Source organism: Nanorana parkeri, unplaced genomic scaffold (genome assembly GCF_000935625.1).
Source record: "Nanorana parkeri isolate BGI_ZX_2015 unplaced genomic scaffold, ASM93562v1 scaffold547, whole genome shotgun sequence".
NCBI lineage: Eukaryota > Metazoa > Chordata > Amphibia > Anura > Dicroglossidae > Nanorana > Nanorana parkeri.
The window spans coordinates 606481-633483 of record NW_017306815.1 but is presented as its reverse complement, the minus strand read 5'-3'; the positions used below and the strand labels follow the sequence as shown (position 1 = coordinate 633483).

Here is a 27003-nt window from a genome sequence, read left to right as displayed (position 1 = left end):
GAACCTGAAACTTATTGACCTTATCTGGTTTTATAAGAAACCCAACGTTTTAAATACCAACCAGAACTAAACCTAATGGAAGCATGGGCTTTCCAGATGTACTTTGGGTTCACAAGTCACACATATTTGACCTCCACTACTGCTCCCACCACTATAATGACACTTAAAGGAGAACTATGGGGTTAGGGCTTTTCCCCATAGTTCTCCTTAGGGTAATGGGAGGACACAAACTAGCGTCCTCCCGTCACCCTAAGTTCAGTATACCGCGAGCTACAGCTCGCGGTATACTGAGACACTGCAGCTGAAGCGGATCCCGACAATTATGTCTGGATCCGACCAGCTGCGTGAGTGACAGCTGGCTCTGCCTATCTAGAGGCAGAGCCAGCTGTACGCGCCCCCTCCCCTGTCCGTTCCGCCAGTTAGCGCTGGAGGATCGGGGAGGGGGGAATCCAGGTCACCTAGAACTATGAGGTGAGTGAACAGCACTCACCTCATAGTTCTCTTTTAAGGTATGGGGCTGACTGTAAGGAGTGGGCCTGACAATGGGCAGAAAAATTCCCCCTGATTCCAAAAACATCCAAACCCTAATTTCTGTGGGGCCTAGATGAGAGACCTTTACAGCATGGGACACCAGAAGGCATCCTGTGACTACATCATGTAACCAAAGACAAAAAGGTCCTTGACCTCTCCAAATTAGGAAAGAGGACATTTCTGGTGTCATCCACCTCTGGACTTCTAAAGATGGCTCCAATTGAGTAATATCACTAAAAGCCACTGCTTAATTTACTTTCTCTCAAGCTGATGGTAAATATATTCTTGCCAACCCCTCAGCCCTCCAATGGCATCTCATTGCTGTTTAAGCTGCTACTTCAGGTGACTTATGTTAATCCACCAGAATACTTGGTCCATTGGGAACAGTTCAAAATTGTTATTTTATAAGCTCTCTGCAGAACACTGCTCCAAAATTCTTCTCTTGACCCACTCTTCGTACATCCACACTAATATCTCAGATAGTAATTTTAAGCTCCTTGCCTTAAGGTACAGAGACCCAGTATGACTAAATAGATGGAACTCTCAGACCTTTTCCTTATGCCAGAGGTGTGGACGGCACCCTTTGCCTTAACTGGTGGCACTGTTCACTTTGCATGCTTGCAAATTAAGGAAATCTGTTATACCCCCACCTCCTAAATTTTGAGTGCGATCCTAAATATTGGCGAACCCGTGTACCACCCCCTGCGGCTGAATGACTTGCCTGTTCGAACATGTTGCTTGCCATATATGTAAGAACTGTAGTAAAGTACAACACTACTTCCATATATTTCATTGTAAAACCACACTGTTTTAGATATGAAGATGTTCTTTTCCCTGCATGGTTAAAACATTAATAATACCTTAATTTAGAAAAAAAAAATGACTTTTTTTCCAAACTCAGAAAAATGTTTTGGCTTGAATTAAGCTTTAGTTACAAAGCTGCTTGGTATTCTCCAGGGCTTCGAAAAGCAATAAACTAAACTACTGAAACCAAAAAGCTGTTCTACACAGGCAGTTGTCACTACTGCAAGACTAATAATTACTACCTTTATCTCTCTTAATCTACTGTGGAGATAAATTATTGTATAGCTTTAGACATTGCTTGCTAGACTTTGTAGAAGTCCAAGAAGGAAGATTCATTAGTCATGCAGACTTTTATACAAGTGATCATTCCATAAATGCTGAAGACCTCATCTGTCAAAATCCTTTGTTTGCAAAATACATGCACCAGATGTTGTTTGACTATTAAAAGAAGAATAAAGGTAAATTGCTTATCCAAGAGAAAAATTATTATTATTATTTTTCTTAGGCATGCTAACAACTGGCACAAAATCCCACATTTCTTAAAACCGCTGTCTTCTGTCTATAGATGACCTGACCTGCGCTAATAGAACCTGGTACACGAAAAGCCAGGACGGCAGTCATTTGATTATTGCATCACTGAATCATTATCACAGGCCTTGGTTTAAGTGTCTTTAGCTTATCTTCTTCACAAATAATGTGATGGATTGTGGGAGAGAAGCAATGGCATGACTAAATTAGCCCTAGCACCTTAGCTGTAATTGTGTCTCTGGTGGCCACTTTTACAAGTTCCAGTCATGAAAATTAAGAAGTGTCTTAAAGCTGAACTTCAACCATATATAAAAAACAACAATTAATGCAGTTATATATTCATTTGAAAAATCATAAAATGTATTTCTAAAACCAGCTAACATTAGTACTGCAATTTGTTTTAATAGCTGACTGTTGTAATTCCCATCAGCACTCAGACTGAAAGAGCGAGGGCCAACAGAGAAAAATCTGTGCTGACAGTTAACATGCCGATAGGAGGAGAAAGCAGAGTGTTCGGCTGTTCATTCTTTGTTCAGTCAGCAGGCTGGGCATGTATTCTTGACCAAATTTTGCTTTTGCTCCAGTGGAGGTCAAGGACCTAGCTGTGCTCTGTGGTAGGGGTGCTTGGATCACTAGACTTAAACTGAAAATAATGTGGCAGGATAAACTTTTCCAAAGCAGAATATATGAAATGCCCAGTGTCCCCAGATCATCCAAAAGGCTCATGCACTAGTCAGTGCACATCGAGCAATGAGCCCATACCCCTGCATGGGGCTGTGTAATTGTTTTTCACTTCCAAAGATAATAGAAAATTGTCCAGAGTTTATACTCCATTTGAATTTGTTGATAATCTCTTTTGTATGTAATTATAAGCATACAAACTATTTTCAACCAGCTTTCAGTCACAGAAACAACCAAACAGATCCATGAAAATCACCTTGAGTAGTTATAGTTGTTTCCTCAACTGTTGGTGGTAATTTACTTAAAACAACCACTTAAAATGTTCCATGTATATAGCCAGCTTTGCCTTGACCGTATATTTGGTGCATCTGGAGGTGTCTGTCCCTGTAGGGGAAAAGCTGTTTACTCTTTATTCAAGTACGGCAAGTAAAGCCTTGCAATATAAGGATATATACTGCAACAACATATCTAAAAGATAGTACATTGTACAAAATATGCTCAGCAGATGTACTATTTAATGTGCACCATACCAGGCAGATCACGTCTGCTTCTTGTTCATTTCATTGCATTCACTTCCACTACTGACAAACTAATGCCAACTGATTGGCTAATCATCAATTTAATCTATATAACCAGGAGCCCAGACAAGCTTGCTATCATTCACACTGTCTCTTTGCCAGAACCTCATATGTCATTCTTGGCCTGACTGATAGTTTCTGTTTTAAAGAAAGCAATTTTACATTGAGGAACTATAACTGGGCACTCTTGTCCTTGTCTGGCAGTATGATAAAAAAAAAACTCTTTGTATTGTTTTCCTGTTTTTTCCCTGTCTCTCGCTTGCTTGAAACATCTTGTACATTGTTACTTATTAATTGCATCATTATTTTGTCTACTTTTTCAAATTATCAAAAACAAATTGCAGATTTCAGATAATCAATTTAAAGTTTATCTATTAGACACCATTAAGGTAACCATATCCAGACATTGATTGTCAGCATTATTCTCTTCTGGATGGTTCTGAATGGAAGGAGGTGGCACCATACAGTGTCATTGTCTGGGGTTGCACACTTACCACAGTGCACTTGTGAGAAGCCTATTCAATCTAGCTGCAGGAGACTATTTAAAGCATATCTAAAGCCCAAACCTTTTTTTAGTTGTGGACAGAGTAAGGGATAGTTTAAACCCCTGGCAAGTGTTTTTTTTCCCTATCTATATTAGAAGTGCACACAAAATGAAAATTTCAAAACCGAAAAGAAAAAAATTTCAGGTTGAAACCGAAAATGTTTTTTATTCTAACTTTTTCAATTTGTAAAAAATATTTTATTTATTTTTTATACACTTTTTAATTTTTTAATTTTATTTTTATAAAATATTTTTATTTTTTACTTTTAGGGGCTTTGGGGAAATATTAGGGGTCTAAACAGACCCCTGATATACCCCTTTAAAATAGAAAGAGATTGAGGACAGATAATCCTCAATCTCTTTTTCTGCATCACCAGTTATAAATGAACAGGAATCTTCTATACTGAGTGTTCCTGTTCATTCATAACTTGTGGAGATAGTGTGTTTACTATAACCACAATCATGAATGAACAGGAGGTGATGTAGATCACTTCCCATTCATTCATAATTGAGGACACAGTAAACATACTATGTCCTCATGATCGCTGAGTGTTTGTACTCGCTCTCCTTCCTGATACGCTGTCACAGGAGGCTCAGCCTCCTGTGACGGCGTTGGCTGTCTCCGCTCACACTGCTCTCCCAATCTGTGACAGGAGGCTGAGCGGTGCGGGGAGGAGAGACGACGGCTGCTCACAGTGCTCTCCTCCTGCAGCGCTCGGCCGCCTGTGACATATTTTCTCTCCTCCCCGCTGGGACACAGAGCAATGCCCAGCGGGGAGGAGAGAAAGAACGGATGCACCACTATATTGCCCAAAAAATGGCACTTTTGGCATTCTGCCAAAAGTGCAATTTTCGGCTGATATGTTTCGGCGGCTGATTTATCAGTGCATCCCTAATCTATATTTCATTGGGGGAATTTCCCTTTACTTTGCGTCTCGAAGTAACAAAAATTATTTGAGAGGAAATCTCTCTAATATCCTCTGGGATATAAAGGAAATCTGCTGTTTGAGATTGGAAGATTTATCCTCTATTCCTGTTCTGGTGACAACCCATGTTATTCCTCATCATAGATGTATCAGGAAGTCAGTGACGGACCTAAGGCAAGGGAAAATATGTATTCCCAAAATGATGACTGTTGTCACCAGGAAAGGTGTCCTCATTGGCAGATCTGCCCTATATTTTCCTCTGGTGATACTGACAGTAACACACTTCCTGCTGGTGATACTGACAGTAACACACTTCCTGTCCAAGGGTGACATGATCACACGCTGTACTTTATCTATGGAGAAGCAGCATGGACAAACACCTCCCCATCTCATTATCTGCATTACACAAAGGAAAGCTGCTTTGTAGTTTAAGAAGATAGCTGAGAAAAATGATAACATTATTGGGGGTTTCAGCTCAGTGCACAGGAAGTTACAAGCATACTGGATTTTTTGACAAGATCATTAGGTATATTTCTGCACTTGCAGAAAATGTTCCTAACCTGAAGAAAATAAAACTAATGCAGCCACCACATCTAAGGATTGGTAATCTGTAATATATTACATTTTTGTTCTTGACTTAAGATATACTTTGTTACTTTCCAAGAATTATGTCACTAGCATCTAGCAAATGTATTTTTTTTAATTACTCCAATTGTCTTCTGTCATCGTTTGTGAAGGACAGGTAAACATTTTAGTAGAAACATCTACAAATATTCTATGTTTGTTGTAAAAAAAAAAATGCATTATTGTCATTTATGTCACTCAGAACATAAAATGTCTTACCATGTAGCGTGTCTATGTGACAGCTCTGAATATGTATCCCTTTTTTTTTTTATCTGTCTTGTCTTCAGGGATTACCGGGACCAGTAGGAGCTTTGGGACTGAAGGGAACTCGGGTTAGTGTCATTCCATAATTTACAGCCCGATGTTTGAGATTTTCTCTTGTAGCAGAGACCACTTAAGGATTCTGGGATACCCACTGGAGTATCAAGTACACCACTGATGTCTATTACATTAGGAGTTTTAGCTTAATTAAAATGTATTTGTTGTTTATCATTTTGTAGAATAAATTAGAACTTGGTTAAACTGTATTTGTAGTTCATAATGGTTCGGTCATAACTTGCAGATTATTTGGTCAGTCTTTTTTTTATACTTTATCAGCACAGAAAAGCAGAGCTGAATTCCCAGTGTCTAACAGGAAATGATGTCGCAGCCCAGATCGCGGTTTCAGGTCGTGACCTACAGAGCAGATAATCATAGCTCTACTTGTAAGATGAATAAGAGCAAAGCAAGAATTATTCTGGCAGTGGTTGTATTGTTGCTGTTTCTGTTTTATCACATCATTTCATGGTTGCAAAATATAGTATGGAAGATCTGAGTGGTAACAGGACCAGAAAGCTAGAGAATATCAATTGCCTTATTGCATCTTATCTGTGAAATAAGCCCTTGGCATTTCAAATATGACTATTTAAAGCTGAACTCCAGGAAACCAGCTAATACACAGGGAAAATAACATGTATGAGAGAGATTTTACCTGACAAATGATTTGTATTTCTTTCCTTCAAGTCCTGAGGTTAATAAAGGTTTATAAAGCCCTGTCACACAGCACAGCCAGCATGGTGACCAAACTTTTCTCCTCTGCAGTTGTTATACATCTAGGTCTTGTCTCTTCTGCCCTCAGCCCAGGGGTAAACAAATTATTATTGAGTTCAGGAGCCAGTCTGCCCAACCCAGGAGCAAGCTAGATTGTTTGAAGAGCGAGCTCAATTTACAACAACTAGAGAACCTTAAAAGTTAGGCACCAGCTGTAATTTTTACCGCCTAGGATTTGTCCAGCCCTGCCTCAGCCTGTAATTGGATGGTGAAGAAGAAGACTGATAAGCTTATCTCTCTGTCACTCAGCTCCCTGCTTCTGTCAGCTTGGCCACCTGCAACATAGTTGATTGGCCCCTAGTGCTGCCCCTCCCACTCTTAGTCCGAGTTGGTTGCAGGAGGCCACGTATGAGTTCATAGCAGTAAAAATATCAGAAAACCTACCTATAGGTGTCATTGAAGTTCAGCTGCCTTTATATTCTATTGATGATTTGTTATCATGCTGGTAATAACTTGATGTCTGCAAAGTCTGGTGATTTTCAACTCATGTTCATAATGTATTGCATAGGATTTAGTACCCTATGATGTGGGTCCTTGAACTTTGCTTTGAATTGTGAGTCAATTACATATTTTGTTGCTGTGGTATTCTGGACAGTAAATTTTCTAATCATCAACTAGATGAAGCTCACTCCAGATCCATGAATGCTTAGAATGTTCTCTAATTTGGGTGTGCAGTCTGATCTTATAAAGAGTCAGTTGGGCCAAAGCAAGACTTTGAGTAGTCAGTCCTAAATGATTATAATGTGTTGGCTAACCTATGAAACATTTGGTTGGACACAGCAACCTGGCTGTGTAAATTGCAGGAATGCCTAGACCTAAATGCAAATCCCTTTGCAGGTAAATAGCTCTCATTTATGTATTTTAACTTAGTCTTTAGCTGTAGGCCTCATTTAGAATCTATTGTGGAGTCAATTCTACATAGGTACACTTACATAAGCCAAATGACAGCAGAACCATTTTCCTCTTTTATAGACCACAGAAAGTAAATGCTTTTGTATGAGCTTATTTGGTTTACTACCTTGCTTTCTATTAGGGTTCCCCAGTCTTGCTGCCTGATCCCAGCTGCTTACAATATCTATATTCAGAGTAAACACAATTCTGTAATCTGTGGGCAGTAATTGCGCTCACAGTCCATGGCTAGAAGTTCAGAAACAGTTTACATTACTGAACATTAACCCAAGAACACATCTTGAATCCATATGCAAATGAGATGTCTAGGATTTTTCTTTTTTATCATCTGTGCTTGGTGTGCCTTGAAGGCCATTTAAAAAGACCGTTCTAATAGTGTTTGCAGTATTACTCTTATTAATTCACTTTAATGAATTACCGTGGCTACTTTTGGTTATAGAGAAAGGCTTCTGTTTCCACGTACATGGGGTCAGAGGGTATCAGGGCAATTTGTGACATCTTACATGCTTTGTGTCATAGTTAGAGCAGGACTTTGGCTTATTAGGGATTCAGGTTTTCTTTTTCTGCTCACCCCAGTGGACTATGGGAAGAGTACAAATTGTGAATGGCCTGGGTAACTCGGGCTCCTTGATTAAAGCTGGCATGTACTCTTAGAATTTTGTTCAAATATACGTTCAAAATTGTTCATCAGGCCAGTCGAACTTACCATTATTGAGTCAACTAGTTTAGTTGGAAAGCTATTATATCTTTCAACCAGGCCTGCAACTTGAATGAAATCCCAGAGTAACTAAACAGGATTCTTTTGTGCCTAGCACATGTGCATTACAATGTTTACTTATATTTTTCCTGAATGAAAATCACATTCATGGTTGGAATATCGTTCATTTACATAAGAAACAAGAAAAAAAAGAAATTCCATCCTGTTTCTTCAATTTTTCTTGTCACTGCGGTCAAAAACAAACAATGATCAGACCCCACTAACAATTTGAATAACATTCTACAGCTGTATGGCCAGCATAAGTTCTTCCATTTTAGATGCTTTTTTTTTTTAATTTGGATCCACCTTTTCTCCTGAGAGCTCACTAAGGCACAAAGGATTTTTGCCAATTGTTTTCACAGAATATATGGAATTTTATTGAAGTTTAAGTAAAGTTTTGCGGGCATTACATTTTAATCCTATTGATTCACTGATGAATTCAAATGGAACCATCTTTTAACTCTGATTCTCACCATTTCAGCTGGGCTACTGCAGCCACAAACATGTAAACAAAGAGTTCTATGATGCTTAATTTGCATGAACACCATTTCTCAGCTTCTGAGTTGCATTCATGTAAACTCCTTACCGCTAAGCTCCGCCTCTTTATTTCAGCAAGGCATAGTTGGTACATCTAGTTCCACCTTCACTTCACACAAATGGAAAGGGTATATGTGGCTGTTTATGCACAACCGCCACTTTTGCATTATAAACCAGTGCCAGAATGTAGGCTTTAAAATGTAATAATTTATTATTTTTGCCAGTAAGTGCCTAAGTCTGTGGTGATTGAGAAAATGCCAGGCGTCTGTAGCTTCAGTCCTGGCATTATACTGATACTCCTTGTAGCATAACTACTGTCTATCGAGGTTGCTGTAACGCGTTTGACGGAAACCTGTACTGAAGGAAATATGGAGGCTTCCCCTACTTAATTCTTTCTGAAAATGTGAGTTGTCAGGATGTCTCTGACATAAATACATTTGTAGTCACAGACCCCTAACAAGCATGCAGCCAGTAAACTCAACACCCCTGATATGCATACTTGTGCTGGGTTGACTTTGAACTGTTTAAAGTCAGAAGATCAACATCACAGCCAGACATTAGGATGGCGGCGCACTGAGCTCCAGATACACAGGGAATTGGGTATCAATTGGGCCCTTGGGATAGTCAGTTTATGTGGGGTTAAATAAAGAAACTGTAAAGCAATGGATAACAGTCCAGATGTGATTCTTTTTTTCATCTCAATGAAAAGGTTATTTAACAGAGTAGCAGCCAACGTGTTTCGGAGGTTGGGCAGAAATCCCCCATTATCACAGCCATAGGGTCCCTGCACCAGAATGAATTCAAAGCCTAAAAAAAAGGGTTTTTTTAATACAAATTCCCAAACATGTTGGCTGCTTTTCTTTTAAAGAAACTGAGTGTGAAATAACAGGAATAAGACTAGGAGGCTCTTTCACAGTATTTTCAGACTTCCTGTGCAGAAGTAGCTTTTTAAAATGATGTGGCAGAGCAGAGCTCTTACAGCATAGAGGAGACTTGATGCACACATACAGGTAGATGGGAGAAAAGGTTACACAAGTTCTAGGATTACATTACGTGTGGGGCACGGTATGTGGTCTATGAATTGGTTCGTGTGTGATTTCCTTGTAGATTTTTTTTAGCATGCCATCCTCTGTTAACTCATGCCAGGTCTAAAAGAGGTTAAACTGAACATTGTGCTTCTTTTCAATCATTGATTTGGAACATATTACCAAATGCAGTAGCCTTCTAATCTCATCTTCCGATACTCCCAGCTTTTTTCTGTGGATGGCTTGAAAGCTGCAGATCTGCATGGCTAACTTTGCTCTTTCTACATGATGAAGTAGCTGCAACATCAAGAAATCACAAACAGCCTTTAAATATTCAAGTACACAATCAATCTGGAAAATAAAGTGGGGACCTGGCGACTTTCATATCTGTAGCCTGATACTGTTTAGCCGCCGTTATCTGATTTTTCTGGGCTCGTTCTGCTTTTCTGGGTGGTAACACAGATAAATGTGCTAATTATGAACAGTTGAAAACCTTTTTTTTTCATACTTCTTTCTTGTTGTTTGTCTAACAGAATATTAGGTTTGGTTTATAAATACCAGTGCAAAAATAAAATGTGCTGTTGCCAATGGCAGCCAATTAAATGATTTCGGTATCTTTATTCCTTTGTAAAAACATTGGTTGCCATGGACAACAATCATTTTCTTCTGGTCTAATTATATAAACCAGCCATATTGTTCAATTCATTGTTATTAACCCCTAACTAGAATTTGTTACAGCAGGTTCATGCTTTTTTGGGCCACACACCACCTACGTAGAATGCCACAGCCCCTGATGTGACACCCTGACTTCCTCCTGCATAGACTGCAACAGTCCCTGGTGTGAGGGTATGTGCCCTTGGACTACATCGTGGAAGCCAGCACCATGCAGTCCATGGGCATATACACTTGCCTCAAGGTTTATCTCATCACGGAGAATCTCAGACCAGCGCTGGAGGAGACATGGCTGTACCAAGAGCTTGACACCACCCAGACGGGTAGGAAAGGTTGGGGCTTGAGTTGAATCTCATGTGTATTTATTTTTCTTTTCCTTTCAGGGCTATATTGGCCCTCCGGGATTGTTTGGCCTGCCTGGAGCCGATGGAGAACGAGTGAGTATTTGTTCTTCTCAATACTAACAAAAGTACATTTTCAAGTCTATTTGAGAAAAGATGTATAAAAAACTGCAATGTGGAGTGACTTATAGCAACCGGAGTTCATATTTAATTACTGTAGTGACATCAGTGAATGAGGGCTTGAAGTTATTTTTTGGATTGTCAAAGTAAACGTCGTACGAGAAGAGGCTAGATAGTTGGTATTTGCGGAGGAACTTCCATGGGGTCTGACAGCGCTCTGAAATGGCGTACAGTTTACATTTCCAGAGGGTTAAAAAGAAGTTGGAGTCTTTCTATAGGTTGCCCATTACACTTCTCACCTAGCCTGCAAAAAAAGAAAAAAGTTACCTTAATATTCTGTCTAACAGGATATTGGGTTTGGTTTATAAATACCAGTGCAAAAAAAAAAAAAATGTGCTGTTGCCAAAGGCAGCCAATTAAATTATTTATGCATCTTTTATTCCTTTGTAAAAACATTGGTTGCCATGGACAACAATCATTTTCTTCTGGTCTAATTATACAAACCAGCCATATTGTTCCAAATTCATTGCTATTAACCACTAACTAGAATTTGTTACAGCAGGTTTGTGCTTTTTTGGGCCATACACCACCTACGTAGAATGCCACAGCCCCTGATGTGACACCCTGGGTTTCCCATTACACTTCCCCAGCCTGTATAACAATTTGCGTTAAAAACAGAGGTTTTAGTTGCACAAATTTTGCAAAATATGTGGAATCTGCACTGCCTCATCAAAATGCTAAAGATTGAATTTCTCATAGACTAGAGTTAGAACTACACTATACAGAGGAGGCTTAACAAGGCAGTGCGTCTTCCACATTTTTTGCAACATCTTTTGCTAAAACCTCTGTTTTTAATGCAAATTATTAGATAGTGTCATTTGTTTTTGCAGGCTAGCTGGCAGATGTTTGTACTGTGGAAAGACCTTCCATGTGCACCTTACTTTAAAAGCTAGTTATAAATTGATTTGTTCGATTGCCATTTTTGTTTTGCAGTCTACCTAAGAAGTACTTTATTGCAGCTTGCCTTTCAAGTCATTTTAACTTGATGCAATGCCATACATTTTTGGTGTGAACCCAGCCTATGTATATCTTCCTAGCAGGGAAATAGGCAGCAACAAGAAACCAATAGGAGTACAAGTTCTTTCTCACGCCACCTTAAAAACATTGTGCGCTCCACTTTGGCGCAATGTCAGCAGCACAGGTTTACTTATCATATTTCACAGAACCATAGGATGGATAAAAATTGGTTCTAGTGTAGAATAGAAAATTAATTATGCTTTATGCTTTTTTATGTCTGCTTGGAATGAGCAGGGTTTTGTCACTGACCTTCTATCCTGTGGGTTTTGTTCCTATCACAGGTATATTAACTAGGGTTGCACAGATACCAAGTACAGTACTCGGTACGAGTACATGTACCGATACTTTTGAGCTCCAAGACTACACTAGAGAAAAATTCAAAAATTAGGAGGCAGCTGTCATTTGTAAGGAGCACACGGAGCTCCTGGGGTTTGTACATCTATGTTTTTAATGTACGGTTTTGTTTTTATAAATATAAATAAAGGGATGCACCAATACCAGTTTTGCAAGTACGAGTACTGGTACTTGCCGAGTACTTCCAAGTACGAGTACTGAATCATTTTTGTTTATTGTCATGTGACAGTTTTTCTAAACAATACAGACTAATGATTTCAGGACAGTGGTGGAGCGCCAGAGCCAGGTCCCAGCTGCAACCGCGACAACCCTGGTAGTCCTCGTAAAAATGGCAAGTATCGGCACTGGTACTCGAAAAGTATCTGTGCATCCCTAGTCTAACTAACTTGGGCAATTGGATTTGCTTTAGGAAGTTGAACCTGGACCCTGGTCGTGGGATAAAACAGGTTGGCAGCAACACAGAGAGAACTGTACTTCTGTCTGTGTGCCTCCCTCTGGAGTACTTTTAATTCACCCTTTACCTTGTGCACTGGGGCCAGGCAGTTATTCAGTTAATTATCTAAGAGTTAACAACACCACTGAAGCATGTGGCACATCTTGTCTCAGCAGTGTCACTGTCACCTCATCAGTTTCTTGGAAGGTCTGGCTCAGTCACTGCAATGGTAATACTCTTTCGATGTGTTATTACTACAGTTGCAACTGTTCATGTAACACAAGGACACATCAGAAAAGTGGCATAAATTGGAACTATATTACAATGGCACTCCTGAAAGTTTTAATGTATTCCATTCACTGGTATTTGTAGTGTCCTGAATCTCCACTTGTAATAGTGTAGCTATACCTCTCAGGGACTACTTAACTTTTGCCTATTTAGTTGTATTTTCGCCCTGTGCAAAGGGTCAGACAGAAGGTCAGGCTGTAAAGCTGCCTGAGCTCAGTACCTAAAAAAAACCACTGTTAAATGACAGCTATAGGGCTCATGTAGACGTGTGTTATTTTATTGCATTTGAAGATAAAGTTGAATGCAAGTTGCAGAGTTACAATTCTAACAGTGAAGTGTGGATGACCATTCTGAGGCTGCTTTTGACTTGGTTTGCTGTGCACTGTGTTTTCTTGGACATAACAGGTCTTTTTATTTCAGATGAAATGTGTATGTGTAATGCCATGTGCGTTGTGCTGTGGCTGTATGTGTAATGCTCTGTGCGTTGTGCTGTGGCTGTATGTGTAATGTCCTGTGCGTTGTGCTGTGGCTGTATGTGTGTTGTGCTGTGTGCGCGTTGTGCCCTGTGTGTGTTTGTTTGTGTTATGAAGAGCAACTGGTGGCGAGTAACTTCGAAGGCCTGGCTAGTAGCTCAGGACCTGAAATTTTGAGCCCTGTTCTAGATATCAATTTGACTTGCAAGAAAAGCAGTTCAAATGTATCCTTTGCTGCACATTGTGTTTTAAACACACTCATTTGATTAGGGCAGCCTGCAATAAAAAGCTTAAGTGGCAATAAGAACGCCACTCTAAAAGTAAGTACACCCCATGGAAATTGTTTACTTTTTTAAACATTTTGCCAGGCAAACGTTAGATCCCTATTCAAATAAACTGTCTGCGTCCAGGGCTGCCCATCCATCCCTGTATGAATGTAAATGATCGGATATGTGTATAGCCGCGGCGTTTGTTAGCCTGTCATTGATTTGTACAGGCTGCTGCCCATGGCTGTACGCAACACCTGTGACTCCTGGGCGCATAAATACACGCATTCTTCACGCTGTATTGCCCTCTGCAGCCGTGTGAATGAGGCCCTAGCATCAAACAGGACGCTCTGGGGCTGAATTTGCTGGTCCTCATAAAATTAGCAGCTGTTTGAAGTCTACTTGTAGATTATTTTCCTTTCAGTGTACTTAATTTCAAATAATTTGGCAATCTTTTGAAACCCCGTGCCACACTCAGTCATTCCCCACCTTCTTTCTAAATGCCTTAGATAACTATTTTGATCTTGGCTTGTTGACACCACACATGTCATTAGCAAAGAGCGCACCTGATCCTATATTTCCTAGATTTAAGTAAGACTGGTTCCACCGGCTTAATTTCTAAAGGAGGTTCTAATCATTGGACACCTAAAACTAAATTTATGGATTTGAGGTGGTGGTGCACTTTGAGGTGGTTACTTTTTGCACATGACGCCATGACAATTTTGTGTGTCAATTGTTCAAGTAGTCAAGCAAAACAAATGGCAAAAGCACTAATCAATTTGTTACCAGCTTTACAGCAAGGTGCACATGGAAAGGCTTTAAACAGTAATAGCAAAACGTTTCCCAGCACACTCACTAGCCAGCATGCAAAAATACTTGTTTCACTGCTAAGGTTAAAAACAGAGGTTTAGATACACGTCTTCTGCATAAAATGTGAAAGCCGCACTGCCGCACCAAGGCACCTCTATATAGTGCGGGCCTAACTCTAAACTATGATAGTCTCCATCTTGGAGCACATGTGGCAAAAGATCAAATTGGCGCGACTGTGCGGCTTTCACATTTTATGCAGAAGACGTGTATCTAAACCTCTGTTTTTAACCTTAGCAGTGAAACAAGTATTTTTGCATGCTGGCTAGTGAGTGTGCTGGGAAACTTTTTGCTATTGATTGTTCAAGTAGATCACCTTTATTTGTAGGCACTGTTTGAATGAAGATCTATTGTTTGTTTGTTTGTTTTTAATAGGATGAAAATGTCAAAAGCTTCCATTAGGTGTACTTACTTTTTCACATGACTGTGTTTGTATGTAGGGGTCAACCGGTATGGTTTTTTCAGAATAGATACCGATTATGGGCTACCTTTCAGGTCAATAACCGATCAGGTAACAATATTCTGTTTACATCAAGCTGCGGAATCTTGTGCCGGCATCTGAATGTAAACAGCAGGCAGTCGCCTGATATTGGTTGACCCCTACTGATGGCAGTGAAGGGGAGTGAGCCTGATAGACAGCAGACAGTGTATGGGTGCAATAGCCAGCCTGCTATTGGCTATTGCAATTTAAAATAGCCAGTAGTACCCTGGCAATTGCTTCCCCTCTGTCTACTGTTTACATTCAGCTGTGGAGGAGGGACGCATCCAGGAATCTCCTGCTGTTTCTTTTGTATTCGGGCAGAAGCCTGCGGCCGTTGTCAGAATACCCGTACAGCTCATTGGCTGCCAGGCCTTTTAGTTCAAAGATTTTCCGACCGGCTCCTTCGTTCAGCTGATCAAGGGATGCCCGACGAAAGGGTGCTGGCAGCTGCACCCACTGTGCGAATTTAATCTGGTTCCTCAAGAACCGGCCGAAATTCGCACAGTGTATGGCCTGCTTGATTATCATTAATATACTAGGGGTCATTTGACCCATAGTGTGTATAATATATTATCTATCTCCTATATATTTATTATAAAAGAAGAAGCCAAGAAGTCAAAAGAAAAAGCCAGGAAGTCAGAGAGACTCCTGAGCAATAACAGAGTGCACAGTGGGCCTTTTGAGTCGTGGCCGCCATATAGAAGCCAAGAGCCACAAATGTTAACATGGACCAGTTTTCACCAGGATGGGAAAGTGAGGTGAAGTCTCTCCAAAGGAGCCCTAGATAGCAGTAAAAACCCAACTGGGGTTCTAATTCCTTCCCACTGCATGCTGAACTTCTGTAATACATAAATTGGTGCATCACTCACTTTAAATGACTGCTGCAAAAGGCTGATGTTCATGTGTGTAATTACAAACATGCCACATCCTGCCTCCTAACCCATCAAATGTGTAAATAAACAGAAAGGTCCAAGAGAAGAGCGGAACACTGGAGCCTTTAGTAAAGGCGACTCTCCTTGTGTACACAGCCCACAGGTTTTTTTTAGGTCAGTTTGTTCATTAAAGTGTGGATAATTGATAAGCTTTTATGTGTTTTATAGACTTGTTAAATTCAGAAGCTGTTCTGTCCCTATGCTCAGTAGGCGACTGATTTATAGAGCCACTCTATACACCGCGGGAGTATGTGACTTCAAAGGAGTGTTCATTGGGGATAGGATGTCATGGCCCTCTTTAAATAAAGTCCTGTACGCTCAGTAATTATATTGGTTTGTCTGTTTACCCTGTTGCCTACCACATTCATCAAGTGCTGACAGAAGGGTGATCATCTTTGAATGAGCCCGGGAGATTTTTGAGGTTTTCTCTTTTAAGGGATTGTTTACTTTGTTATAATCCAAGGTCAAAAGCAGACTCTTTTTAAATGTTTTATAACTTAGAGCAAATATGTGCAGTACCCCATGGCAACCAATTTAGCCTTAAGCTGTCCATATGCTCTTCGAATTTTGGCTGTCTTGGCTGAAATTTTGGCAGTGTGTAACCCCATTAGTACCCCTCTGGAGCTGGTCCAAAAATGATTGGCTGAACAGTGACTTGCAGCCAGATGAGATGAGAAGCTCTGTCCAGTTGTTATTGCTGTCTACATCCCTGTTGGTGAGATTCTCCCCTTTTTCCTTTGTTGGGGTGACTGTTATCACCAAGACAGAAAATGAAGACAGAAAGTGATGGGAAATTTACCATGCGGTGAGGTGAGGGTAAATGTTTTGGTGACAGTTGTCTATGAGTGAGATTCCTCTCACTTTCTAGAGATTCCCTTTTGCTTCGGGTTGCATCTCCGGGAAAGGACATAAAGGTAAATCTCCTCAGTGGGGCGCCAACAGCAAAACATGAACAGTCAGGGGTATTAACCCTAACAAAGTTGGAATTGATCTTTCATTAAGTGTTGAGTGAACAGTCATATTGGTTGAACATTTTGTTTGAATGCCTTTTTTTCCAATTTTGCCATTAAGTGCTTTGAGGACTGATGAGCCTAAAGTACAACCTACCTTCATGTTAAAGAACTATTAATGCTATTCTACAATTTATTTACAAAACTAAAGCTGGGTACACATCTATTGAATTTTGGCTGAAATAGGACAAATTTCAATCCGTGGGTATCACTATCGCTTTGACAAAAGTCAACCGCTGCAAGCACTGTTTGGTATTCCGACGGCTATCAGAATACTACACTGAGGAGCTTATCTCTGTCACTCTGCTTTCTCCTCCTGTCAGCATGTTTCTTGCACTGCAGCACACATGATTGGCTTCTTGTGCTGCTTCTTCCCCCGTCTCTGCTCTCTTCTGTAAAGGGACTGCAAGAGGATGATACCAGTTCAAATTCAGGTGCTTGCACTGCTTGTATTTAAAAGAATACATATATCAGTATATAATGGATTGGAGAGCTGCATTAATTTGCATTGTTTATATCTGTCTGGATTTCAACTTTAAGAAACACAGTCTGATTCAGGACCCATACCAGCCTGTGATTGGACAATAAAGTATTAGCGACACATTGATGAACTCATCCCTCTGCTCTCCTGTCCTGTAAGCATGTTTACAGACAGCACTGTACAAGACCATAGAGCTCTGATTGACCTCCCCCAGGTTGGTGCAGTGCTGAGGTTTACAGGGGTATGAGCTATCAAGACAGATTCAAGTGCCTATGCTATGTTTATTTTCTAATAATTCCATAACTGGCTTCATTGATATTTGTTACATCTGTCTAGAGTTCCAATGTAAGCATTCTCACCTGTACTTCTGCCTGGAAACATTTATCTGTGTATCTATAATTCTCACTACTCGCTCTTTAATATAAACTAGGGTTGTACATTAGGTTTACTGCTACTTTAATCCGAGTCCTGGCATAATGCGGTATTTTCCATTTATCAGTCATTGAAAAGCTTTAGTTGTTAGTGTTGGTCTTCCTAATCCCTCTCATTAATGCATATTTTCTGTGATGTGGGGCATAATACAGGCTAAGCCTGGTGAAATGATGGCTCTGCCCCTTCCTTCAGCACCTTTTATGTGGAGGTGGAAGTGCGGCCTCCTTTGTGTTTTTCTTTCTAGGCTTCTTCTACATTTGCTCTGCACATAGGCTCCCTTGTCGTCTTGTAACCCAAGCCTTCTGCTTTTGTTTCCACACAGGGTTTGCCTGGAGTTCCCGGGAAGAGGGGCACGATGGGTAGGCCGGTAAAGTTTTTCCTTGTCTACTTTGCAGTCCTAATGTAATGAAACAGGAACCAGAGTCTCCCTACAGCTCTCTGTAATTGTACCGTTTCACTATGTGCAGTAAATTTCCATGTGCCATGGCTTCAACTAAAGTTTCATCTATTCACATTCCCCTAGTAAAAATAATTCCTGGGACATACAGAGCTCCAATATACGTTTAACTATTTTTCAAAGGAAAAAAAGTAGTGAGAAAAATTGAAAGGCTTCTATAGCTGAACTTTCCCTCCGAAAATATGATTGCCTTGCTGAACTCAGCAGTACATACTCACCTTTCACACCTTTACTCTGTTTAGCTGCCAGGAGTATGGATAGATAGCCCTGTGTAAGCTCTAAAAAGCTCTAGTTTTTGCTTACACAGGGCTGCTGTCTCTCTCTCTCCCCGTGTGATAGTTCTGGGTAAATGACCGAGCCCCAGATGAGAAAGGGCAGTGAGTCATATGGTTCTTTATACTTGGATGTGCCAGGTATTTCCCCTGCTTCCACCGGCTGAATGGAGCAGTGGAGTGATAAAGGAAAGGTGAATATGTGCTGCAGGGGAAAGAATACAGTATGCTCTGCTGTGAAGGGGGCCATTAAAGCAAATCTGTTGTTTTCCCCTAAAGAAAACCTCATGAGAGAAAGTCCTACCAAATGTTTTCTCTTTCTAAATATGCTAGTTGCCTTGTCTGTTGCTAGAATACCTTCTGAACCTCTAATCTACCTTAAGTATGCAGCAAGTGAAATCTCATATGTACATATTTATCCCTGGGCACTAAGAATGTATTGAGGCCAAAGGGACAGCATAACAAGGCAACTAACACTATCAGGAGGCCAGCAATGGTAGCTTCCATATTTCTCATGACAGATTTTACCATACGACCAGTATCTTAATAATATTTGTTTGCTGCTTTCTTCATAGGATACAGAGAATGTTTGCTAGTATGCTAAGACTGATTGACGATGTGCAGCCCGCAGATAATCTCAGCACTTCTGGCTAATACCATAGTTACCTGATTGCCAGGTCTCCCAGAACTCAGCCAGTGTGCAGTATAAATTTGCATCAGATTAAACAACATGGGACTTATGTAATAAAAAAAACCAAGGTGCAGCCAGCCAGGTCTCAGATGTCAAATTTGTAGTGTAGATTATACGAAAGCAAGCATATAATTGTTGGCTGTGATCAGTCCATCTACTTTTCATATCATTGACTTGATTTAGAATATCCCTATATATACAATTCGGTCATTTTACCTTTCCAGGTGAATACTATATGTACATGATAATTGATGGTCATGATAATCTGAAAACGTAACTCTTGCTAAGAAAACAGGACTCTGGATCCCCTTCAGGCCGCCAGACACATGGTCTCTGACAGGGAGCATCACTTTCTCAAAGATCCACCAATTGGCTGGATTTGTGAAAACATCAGTGACCATGTGACCAGTGCCAGGGCATTGATTACTTCTTCACCTGCCACAGGGAGTCCACGGTCTTGTTTTCGGAAACCCTCAATTACCATTGACTTGACTGATTTAGGTATAAATCACTTTAGTATACTTATGGCATGTTGATCTAAACCCCATGTGCAGCCTAGGCTTAGGATTCCAGGAGCTTCACAAGGCTACACAGATCAAATTTGAAGACTAACGCAGCGGGCAAAGTGCCTGCTGTTCATTACTGATGTTACCTTAAAATGTTTTAGTCCAGGTCAGGTTCCCTCTAAAGTGACCTATCAAAAAAACATGATCGCCAAGTTCATATACCGAAACTACAACATTCCAAGCAGCCAAAGCCCCTCACACATATCATGCCAGTAGATGACTGCAGGTGTGCTTCACAGTCAGCCAGCAGCAGTCCGAACTAAGATTTCAACTCCAGCCAAAATGTTTCATCTTGTTTTGAATAGAAACAAAATAGAAACGGGAGAATCTCCCTAATGGGGAACACAGAAATAAAAACATGACAGAAATTTCAAATCCCTACAACTCTATCCAAAACTAGAAATTTTTTTTGCTGGACTTAAATCGCTCACATTACTTCGGTACTGTGACGTCAGTTAAACAAATGAGCTACAAATGCATTACGACCTTTCACATCATCATTTTAGGTCAGATGTGCATTGAGATAATTGTTTGTAGCTCACTTGTTTGATTTAGTGGGGTTGCTTTATAAAAAGGAGAAGGACGTTCACTTCTAATGATTGCAAGGGCAACTCTTATTTTGTAAATTGCCCTTCATCTAGATAGGCAGAGCCAGCTGTCACTCCTGCAGCTGGGCGGATAACTGTCGGGATCCGCTTCAGCTGCGGCGTCTCAGTATACCGTGAGCTGTAGCTCGAGGTATACTGAGCTTAGGGTGACGGGAGGACGCTAGTTTGTGTCCTCCCATTACCCTAAGGAGAACTATAGGGGAAAAGCCTTAACCCCATAGTTTTCCTTTAAGGCAACCAATCCCAAGCCATTACCAGGATGTCCCTGGGTACCTTCAGATGGTAATAGTCATCAACGGGGACAGATCTCAAAAAGTTACAACATTTTGTGGTTGATATGCTATAGTTTTGCTGATATTGAAGGCTACTTGGTGCACAGAGTTACGTGCCCGGAGCATTTATGTATATTCGCTCATAGGCTATGAAACAAATACACACCAGTCTAATAGTGTGTCATTGTCTTTCTGCTTTCTAATGTCTAGTTAGTATTAGTGCTTTCAGATGCTTGCTATCATATAATAACCTGCATTGCTATTTGACCGCTGGATTTGTATTGCTATGGTCAACACCTTTATGTTCCAGTTTTTATTCATGAAGCCTAGCGATCTTTCAAGGTGTAAGCAGAGTGCATTTTTCCCAGCATGCATTTGCAAGCCAACAGCTGGGCAGAAAAAGGTTATCTTCTTTTGCTGGAAGAGAATCAAAGCTATTTACTGAAATAATAAATTACCTCTAAAAGCTCTAGTTAAACTGTAGAAGATCCAGTACTCTCATGTTCTTGTGTCTGCATTATCCACATACCATCTGCAAAATAACCAAGCTGAAGCAGAATAGTTCTGAAAAACATCAGAAGGAACTTCTCTTCCTTTAATATTTACATTATTCTTATCATGTTTTGTTTTATGTGGTTGCAAATAATTATGCTCCTTCCTTTTTTTTATTATAGGTAACCAGTTAGAATGACAAATTGAACAATTATTTAGATTGAATATGATATACTTTTTATGTTTACATGGATTCCATTATTTATGCAAAGGTTATTGCTTGGGTGTGCTTGATCTTTATCTTATTTTATTACCAGGCACTCGCAGTCCTCTTGAAGTCTATATTTGCATTTCAATTTTGAATGATTGAATTCTGATTACCACAAAGGGTAGAAATTCACTTTGTGTGCACCAAATGCCTTGGTAACCCAGACATTACCTTGTAAAAGTGACATTGTTACTGTGCGGCACATAGCCTGTGCAAAGAGCAGAGCTGTGTAAGGGACCTAGTTGACCCATTACAGGCTGTTCTGGCAAAACTACAAGGGGGGCAGATAGACTAGTAGCACTGCACAAGGAAAGAGAGTAGCAAACTAGTGTTTATTAGAGAAAACCCCAGCACAGATATGGAAGAAGTACACTAAGGACGCCAGGATTCAAGTAAGAATACACATGGCTCTAATGCTTAGACAATATTTGTTCAGCCCAGATTTCCGCTTTAACATTAACAAAATGTATATTTTGATGTCGATCTTCTCAGGTTAAATCACACTCTAGCTTATTATACAATAGTGTGGTCATATCTAAAGATACACATAAAATGGTAGATTTAATAGGGCAAACATAGAACATGGAACAAGGATAAGGTGTATTATTATATATTTATATTTTAATATAAGGTGTATTATATATAAAGTTCAACTATGCAGGGAATATCTGCCAATACCATAGCATGCCCAGAGATACAATTATTATGGTCGTCTCAGTTGGATGATGTGATATGAAGGGCACCTTGAGAGTTCTGATATTTTTTTGACTCAATTCTGGTGGTACCACACAACCTGCATAGCATAGAGCACCCAGGTAAAAGCTGTCTGTGGGGAATATTTTTCGTACCTTTGGTAAAATAAAAAGTGAATTTTGACTGTAGGAGGATCTTGGGATTACCTAATCGTTATGTATTGAGGATATGGGGCTTTCACTGTAGACATCTTTTAGTAAACATTTAATGAAGAAACATGGGGGAGTCTGAAGCAATATTTATGATTTCTTGTGGAGTTATTTACATCAGGCTACTTAAAGCCAAATTACTTTTAAACCAATATCTGTAACATATCTTAAATGGAATCTGTTAGGATAGACATAGTTACATAGTTGCATAGTATTTGAGGTTGAATAAACACACAGGTCCATCAAGTTCAACCTATTGCGTGTATTTATGTGATTCTGCATGTGTATGCGTGTGTACGAGTCCACGTGTGATCTTGTTTTTAAGAGTACCTGTACCCCTGTATGTTGCGGTCTCTGAGGAAGTTGTCCAAATGTTGAATGATTCAACACTCTCAGCTGATACCACTGCTTGTGGCAGAGAGTTCCAGACCCTAACTTCTCTAACTGAGAAGAAGCTCCTTGTGGTTAAATCTTTTCTCCACCAGTTTTAGGTGGAGGCCTCTAGTCCTTTTATGGAGTTTACAGTAAAAAGTTTATTCCTGATGTTGCTATCACCATTGAACATTGACTGCAACCCCCCTCTGCCAATCCCTCCATTGGCTACCAATCGCCCAAAGGATAACATTCAATATATTAACAACCACTTACAAAGCCATTCACAGCTCTGCCCCTGGCTATATCTCCAACCTTGTCTCAAAGTATCAACCTAACCATCCCCTCCACCTCTTCCAATGACCTCCTGATTTCCAGCTCCCTCATCAACTCCTCCCATGCTCGCCTCCAGAACTTCTCTAGAGCCTCTCCCATTCTTTGGAACTCCTTCCCCCAACCTGTCCGTCTTTCTCCCACTCTGACTGCCTTTCAGCAATGGCTAAAGACTCATCTCTTTAGGGAAGCCTATCACACTTCAAACTAACCACTGATCTCTTTCTCAAACAATTCATCCCCACACAGCTACCTCCTCATGTATCACTTGCCCCTCCATCTTAGACTGCAAGCTCTCACGGGCAGGGCCCTCCTTACCATCTTGTCTTGAATTGTATTGTAATTATAATGCCTTCCCTATATTGTAAAGCGCTGTGCAAACTGTTGGCGCTATATAAATCCTGTATAATAATAATAATTATTATTGTATTTACATATTTGTTCCAGGCTAGTGACTCACCATATAGTGATGGAAGGATAAAGATGACAACATTATAGCATATATCATTATAGAAATTCTTTAATGTTGCTCATTCAGTGCAAAGTGATAGGTTTGCCTAAAAAAACAACCCTCACTCTCATGTCTGGGCTGGGATCCAGTTAAGCTCCATGTCTTAGCTTAACCCGCGCTAATGAATTCCCCCCTCATGTGACAGAACCACTGGTTAATGTGGCAAAGGTGAGTATCAGTGGGGGAGGAAGTGCGTTTGTTCTTTCAGGGGAACGTATAACTTTGCCGTGGAAAGACACAACAACAATGGCAATTCCCATATATCTCTCTTTTCAGGTTTATTGAGAAACCTAACCCCTCCTGGTGAACGTTTGATATTGCAAGGATTTTGCAAACTTTTTTAATTACAATTTCTAATGCTCCGATGCCTGAGCTTCCAGTATCAGGAACCCGGGCAATGAGTCATTACATGCTGCCCGGCTTCCTGATTGGTCGGTTAGCCTGCCAATCAGGAAGCTGGACGGCGAGTCATTACCCACCCCTCGGCTTTCTAATTGGCCAGAAATCCAGCTTCATGCTTCCTCATCATTTGGTGCCGAGGAAGCATGCAGACAGCTTCCATGCTAATCGGGAAGCCAGGTGGCGAGTCTTTACACGCCTCCCGGATAATCAGGACACCAGGTGGCGGGTTATTACACGCCGGCTGGCTTTCTTAATGGGACGTCCAGTTTAGTTATCGGCGAGTACTGAAAAAAAACTATCGGTACTTGATACCAAAAAACTGGTATCGGTGCATCCCTAGTTTCCTGGATATGTTTTTGTTTTTACCCAGACATAAACTTTAAGGGTTATTACATCATCCTTTGACCCTGATTACTGGTCTTTTCATTGCTTTCTTTTCCACACAGCATTTGCAGGATCTATAACTTGGTGAACAGCCGCCAGAAAATGTAAAACATGCAGAAAGAGCTCATGAGGGACATAACTTCATGCTCTGGGTTTCAGCCAGGTCTGTCCGTGATCTATGGTAGATATAAAACGTCCAGGCTCTGAACCTCAGTAATCAAGACAGGGGGCAGTATTGTTAGGCAAATGTGTCTTGGGTACCAGTGCTTTTACGGCAGGAATCCTGTTGTGAAAGCATTGCATCGTAAATGCATCAAATTATTCAAACATTTTCATAACTTTTAAGTCCTGTCTGCTTCTTTTTTATTTTGATGTGTTGTAAAAAATGAATGCATTATTTTTTAATAGTAAAAATGTAGGTCTCCTATCCTTCTGAGATGTGAAAAAGTACAGAATAGTTAGGCAATGGATCATGATACATTAAAGTGCACAAATGATCTCTAAAACCCACTGGGGCATTTTCAGCTTTACTTCTCTCTTTTAAAATTGGGGTAGTCCCTCCAAATTTGTGACAGTTGAAAGAAATTTAACATGAGAAGGTTATTAAACATAAACAGGAAAGATGTAAGGCTTGAAACCTATACCTAAAGGTTCAAGACTGAACAGCAATAGCTTGGTACCATGGCAAAAAACCATGTGATTAGACTGGGCTTTTCGTTGGTCAAAGTGCTTGGTGGTAAAATGTTTTTTGTTCCTGTAGGAGCAAATCAGATCTTTCTGGTAATCCTCCCACTGGTTACCACAGACATTTTGGCAAATAAGGCCTACGGCTCATTTAGCAACACCGGTTAAATAAAATCTTTTAAACACGGCTATCAAATTCAGACTTTAAAGGACAAATGTACAATTATTACACCTGTCCTTTAATGTTGCACCCCCATGATTCTAGCATTCCTAAAATAGTTACTTCCTTCCCCATTCTAGCAATACTTTTGGTGCAGCCCTGCCCGACGCCACGCTGCTGTTGCTTTAAAAAGGTCCCCACTGGGTCCTCTTCTTACTGTGCATATGGCCCCATTCATTCTATGGGTGAGCTGTACTCCAATGGGCAGCTAGAGGATGCTGTGAGTGCACTTTACCCATATGAGAGAAAAACGGAGGCTGCCAATGCTGAGGCAAAGTATAGGTTTGTTTAAACCTAATTTCAAGCAATAAGTTAATCCCTAAAAGACAATACTTACCTTATTAAGTGCCTGAGATATTGGTGGCAAATACTATCAGAGCTCACCATGTTAAAGTCTTATCTAAACCCAAAAACAAAAATATTAGATATTGCAGCTTACCAGTCTTTACATGTGATGGCTTTATTAGTTTGTTTCCTTTATTTTCACCTGGTGGTCTGGCCAGTATTGCAATTCCTGTCTTATTGTGGCTATGCTCACTCCTCTACTGTATCGGCAGAGGAACAATGTAGCCACCTTTGTATAGCAGCTTTGTCAACTTTTGGAAAGGGTGAAGTTAGACAGTCTAGTATAAATAGATGGACTTTACATAAGATCCTAACAAATTTAAGCTGTACCTCACCTCACAGATTTTTAAGCAGTTACAGCAACAGTTTTTTTTTTCCTTTTGGGATAAAGGTTTTAATCATCTGAATAAAAGCTGACCATTGTAAGCACTCCTCACCACTAAATGATTTGTCTCAACTCTCCTGTTAAAGGATGATGAAAAACAACAGACCAACTGGCAGGATCAACAAGCAGCACAACTATGTTACAGAGGGGACTTGTGTTAATGCTAGAAACAAACTATCATACATACCATTTTGTATTGTGTCCATCCATAGTTCCATTTTGAAAATATTTTTAGAATCTACACATTTCATTCAGTTCAGTAGAAAACTACATGAATATTTCCTAAAGATAACTTATGTTCTGTTAATCTTGCCAATAGAACTGTTATTTTCCCACTTCTTATAACAGGCCAAGCTGTCCTGAGATCACTGAAAAGGTTACTTACAAGACTCCGCTTTTACTCATATAGCTTAACCCTTTTTTCAAAAGAAGAAAACCTGTTTTCTGAAACCGCTTAAAAGTCTGACCTATCCCAAGTGTAGTATCTGTTTAATATCTAATGCTCCTCTATCTGGGGACCTTGTAATAAATGGATTTTTAGAAGAGGAAGATGGAAGAAGAGCTTTCTTTGTCCACTCCACACATCAACCCCTGGTATTCCAGTGCTTCCAGGACCAGTGCACCTATCTCTGGTCTAACCTGTCCCAGGTTAGAGTGACAATGCTGCATCCTATTAAACAGATCTACTGACAGGATTAACAAGTAATACAGCTGTTACACGGGGGACTCGGATAAACATTTTTGATTTTGCCTATAGTCACACTTTAAGGGCAACACAAACATTCCTCCATTTTTACTAATTCATCTTCAACTGCTCCCTCTGTGTGACTCTTCTGGAAGTGCAGCTTTTCCAGTTAACTTTGCAATTGAAGTGACACCATCCTTGTGTGTTATGTAAATGATGGCTTGGATCATCTGGCATTAGCCATTTTTCAAACATATCCTATATGGGAATATGATGACTCACTTTGTAACCCTAGCAGTAGCTGTGCAGAGGAGTGCCTGACAGCTAAGCAGCTGTACTCTACTATCTTTGTCTAGTCCCAACCACTGAACAGCTCAGGATTGCTGGTCTGGCT

General features: G+C 40.2%; 1 protein-coding gene across 1 annotated transcript in view; it reads left to right on the top strand.

Annotated features, from left to right (window-relative positions):
• COL27A1 (collagen type XXVII alpha 1 chain) overlaps window positions 1-27003 on the top strand; it is a 310533-nt gene that overhangs the window by 66437 nt on the left and 217093 nt on the right. Inside the window, exons 10-12 of the mRNA XM_018561833.1 lie at window positions 5504-5548; window positions 10589-10642; window positions 18083-18127. Coding sequence (XP_018417335.1) covers window positions 5504-5548; window positions 10589-10642; window positions 18083-18127 — 144 coding nt within the window. The remainder of the gene's footprint in view (window positions 1-5503; window positions 5549-10588; window positions 10643-18082; window positions 18128-27003) is intronic.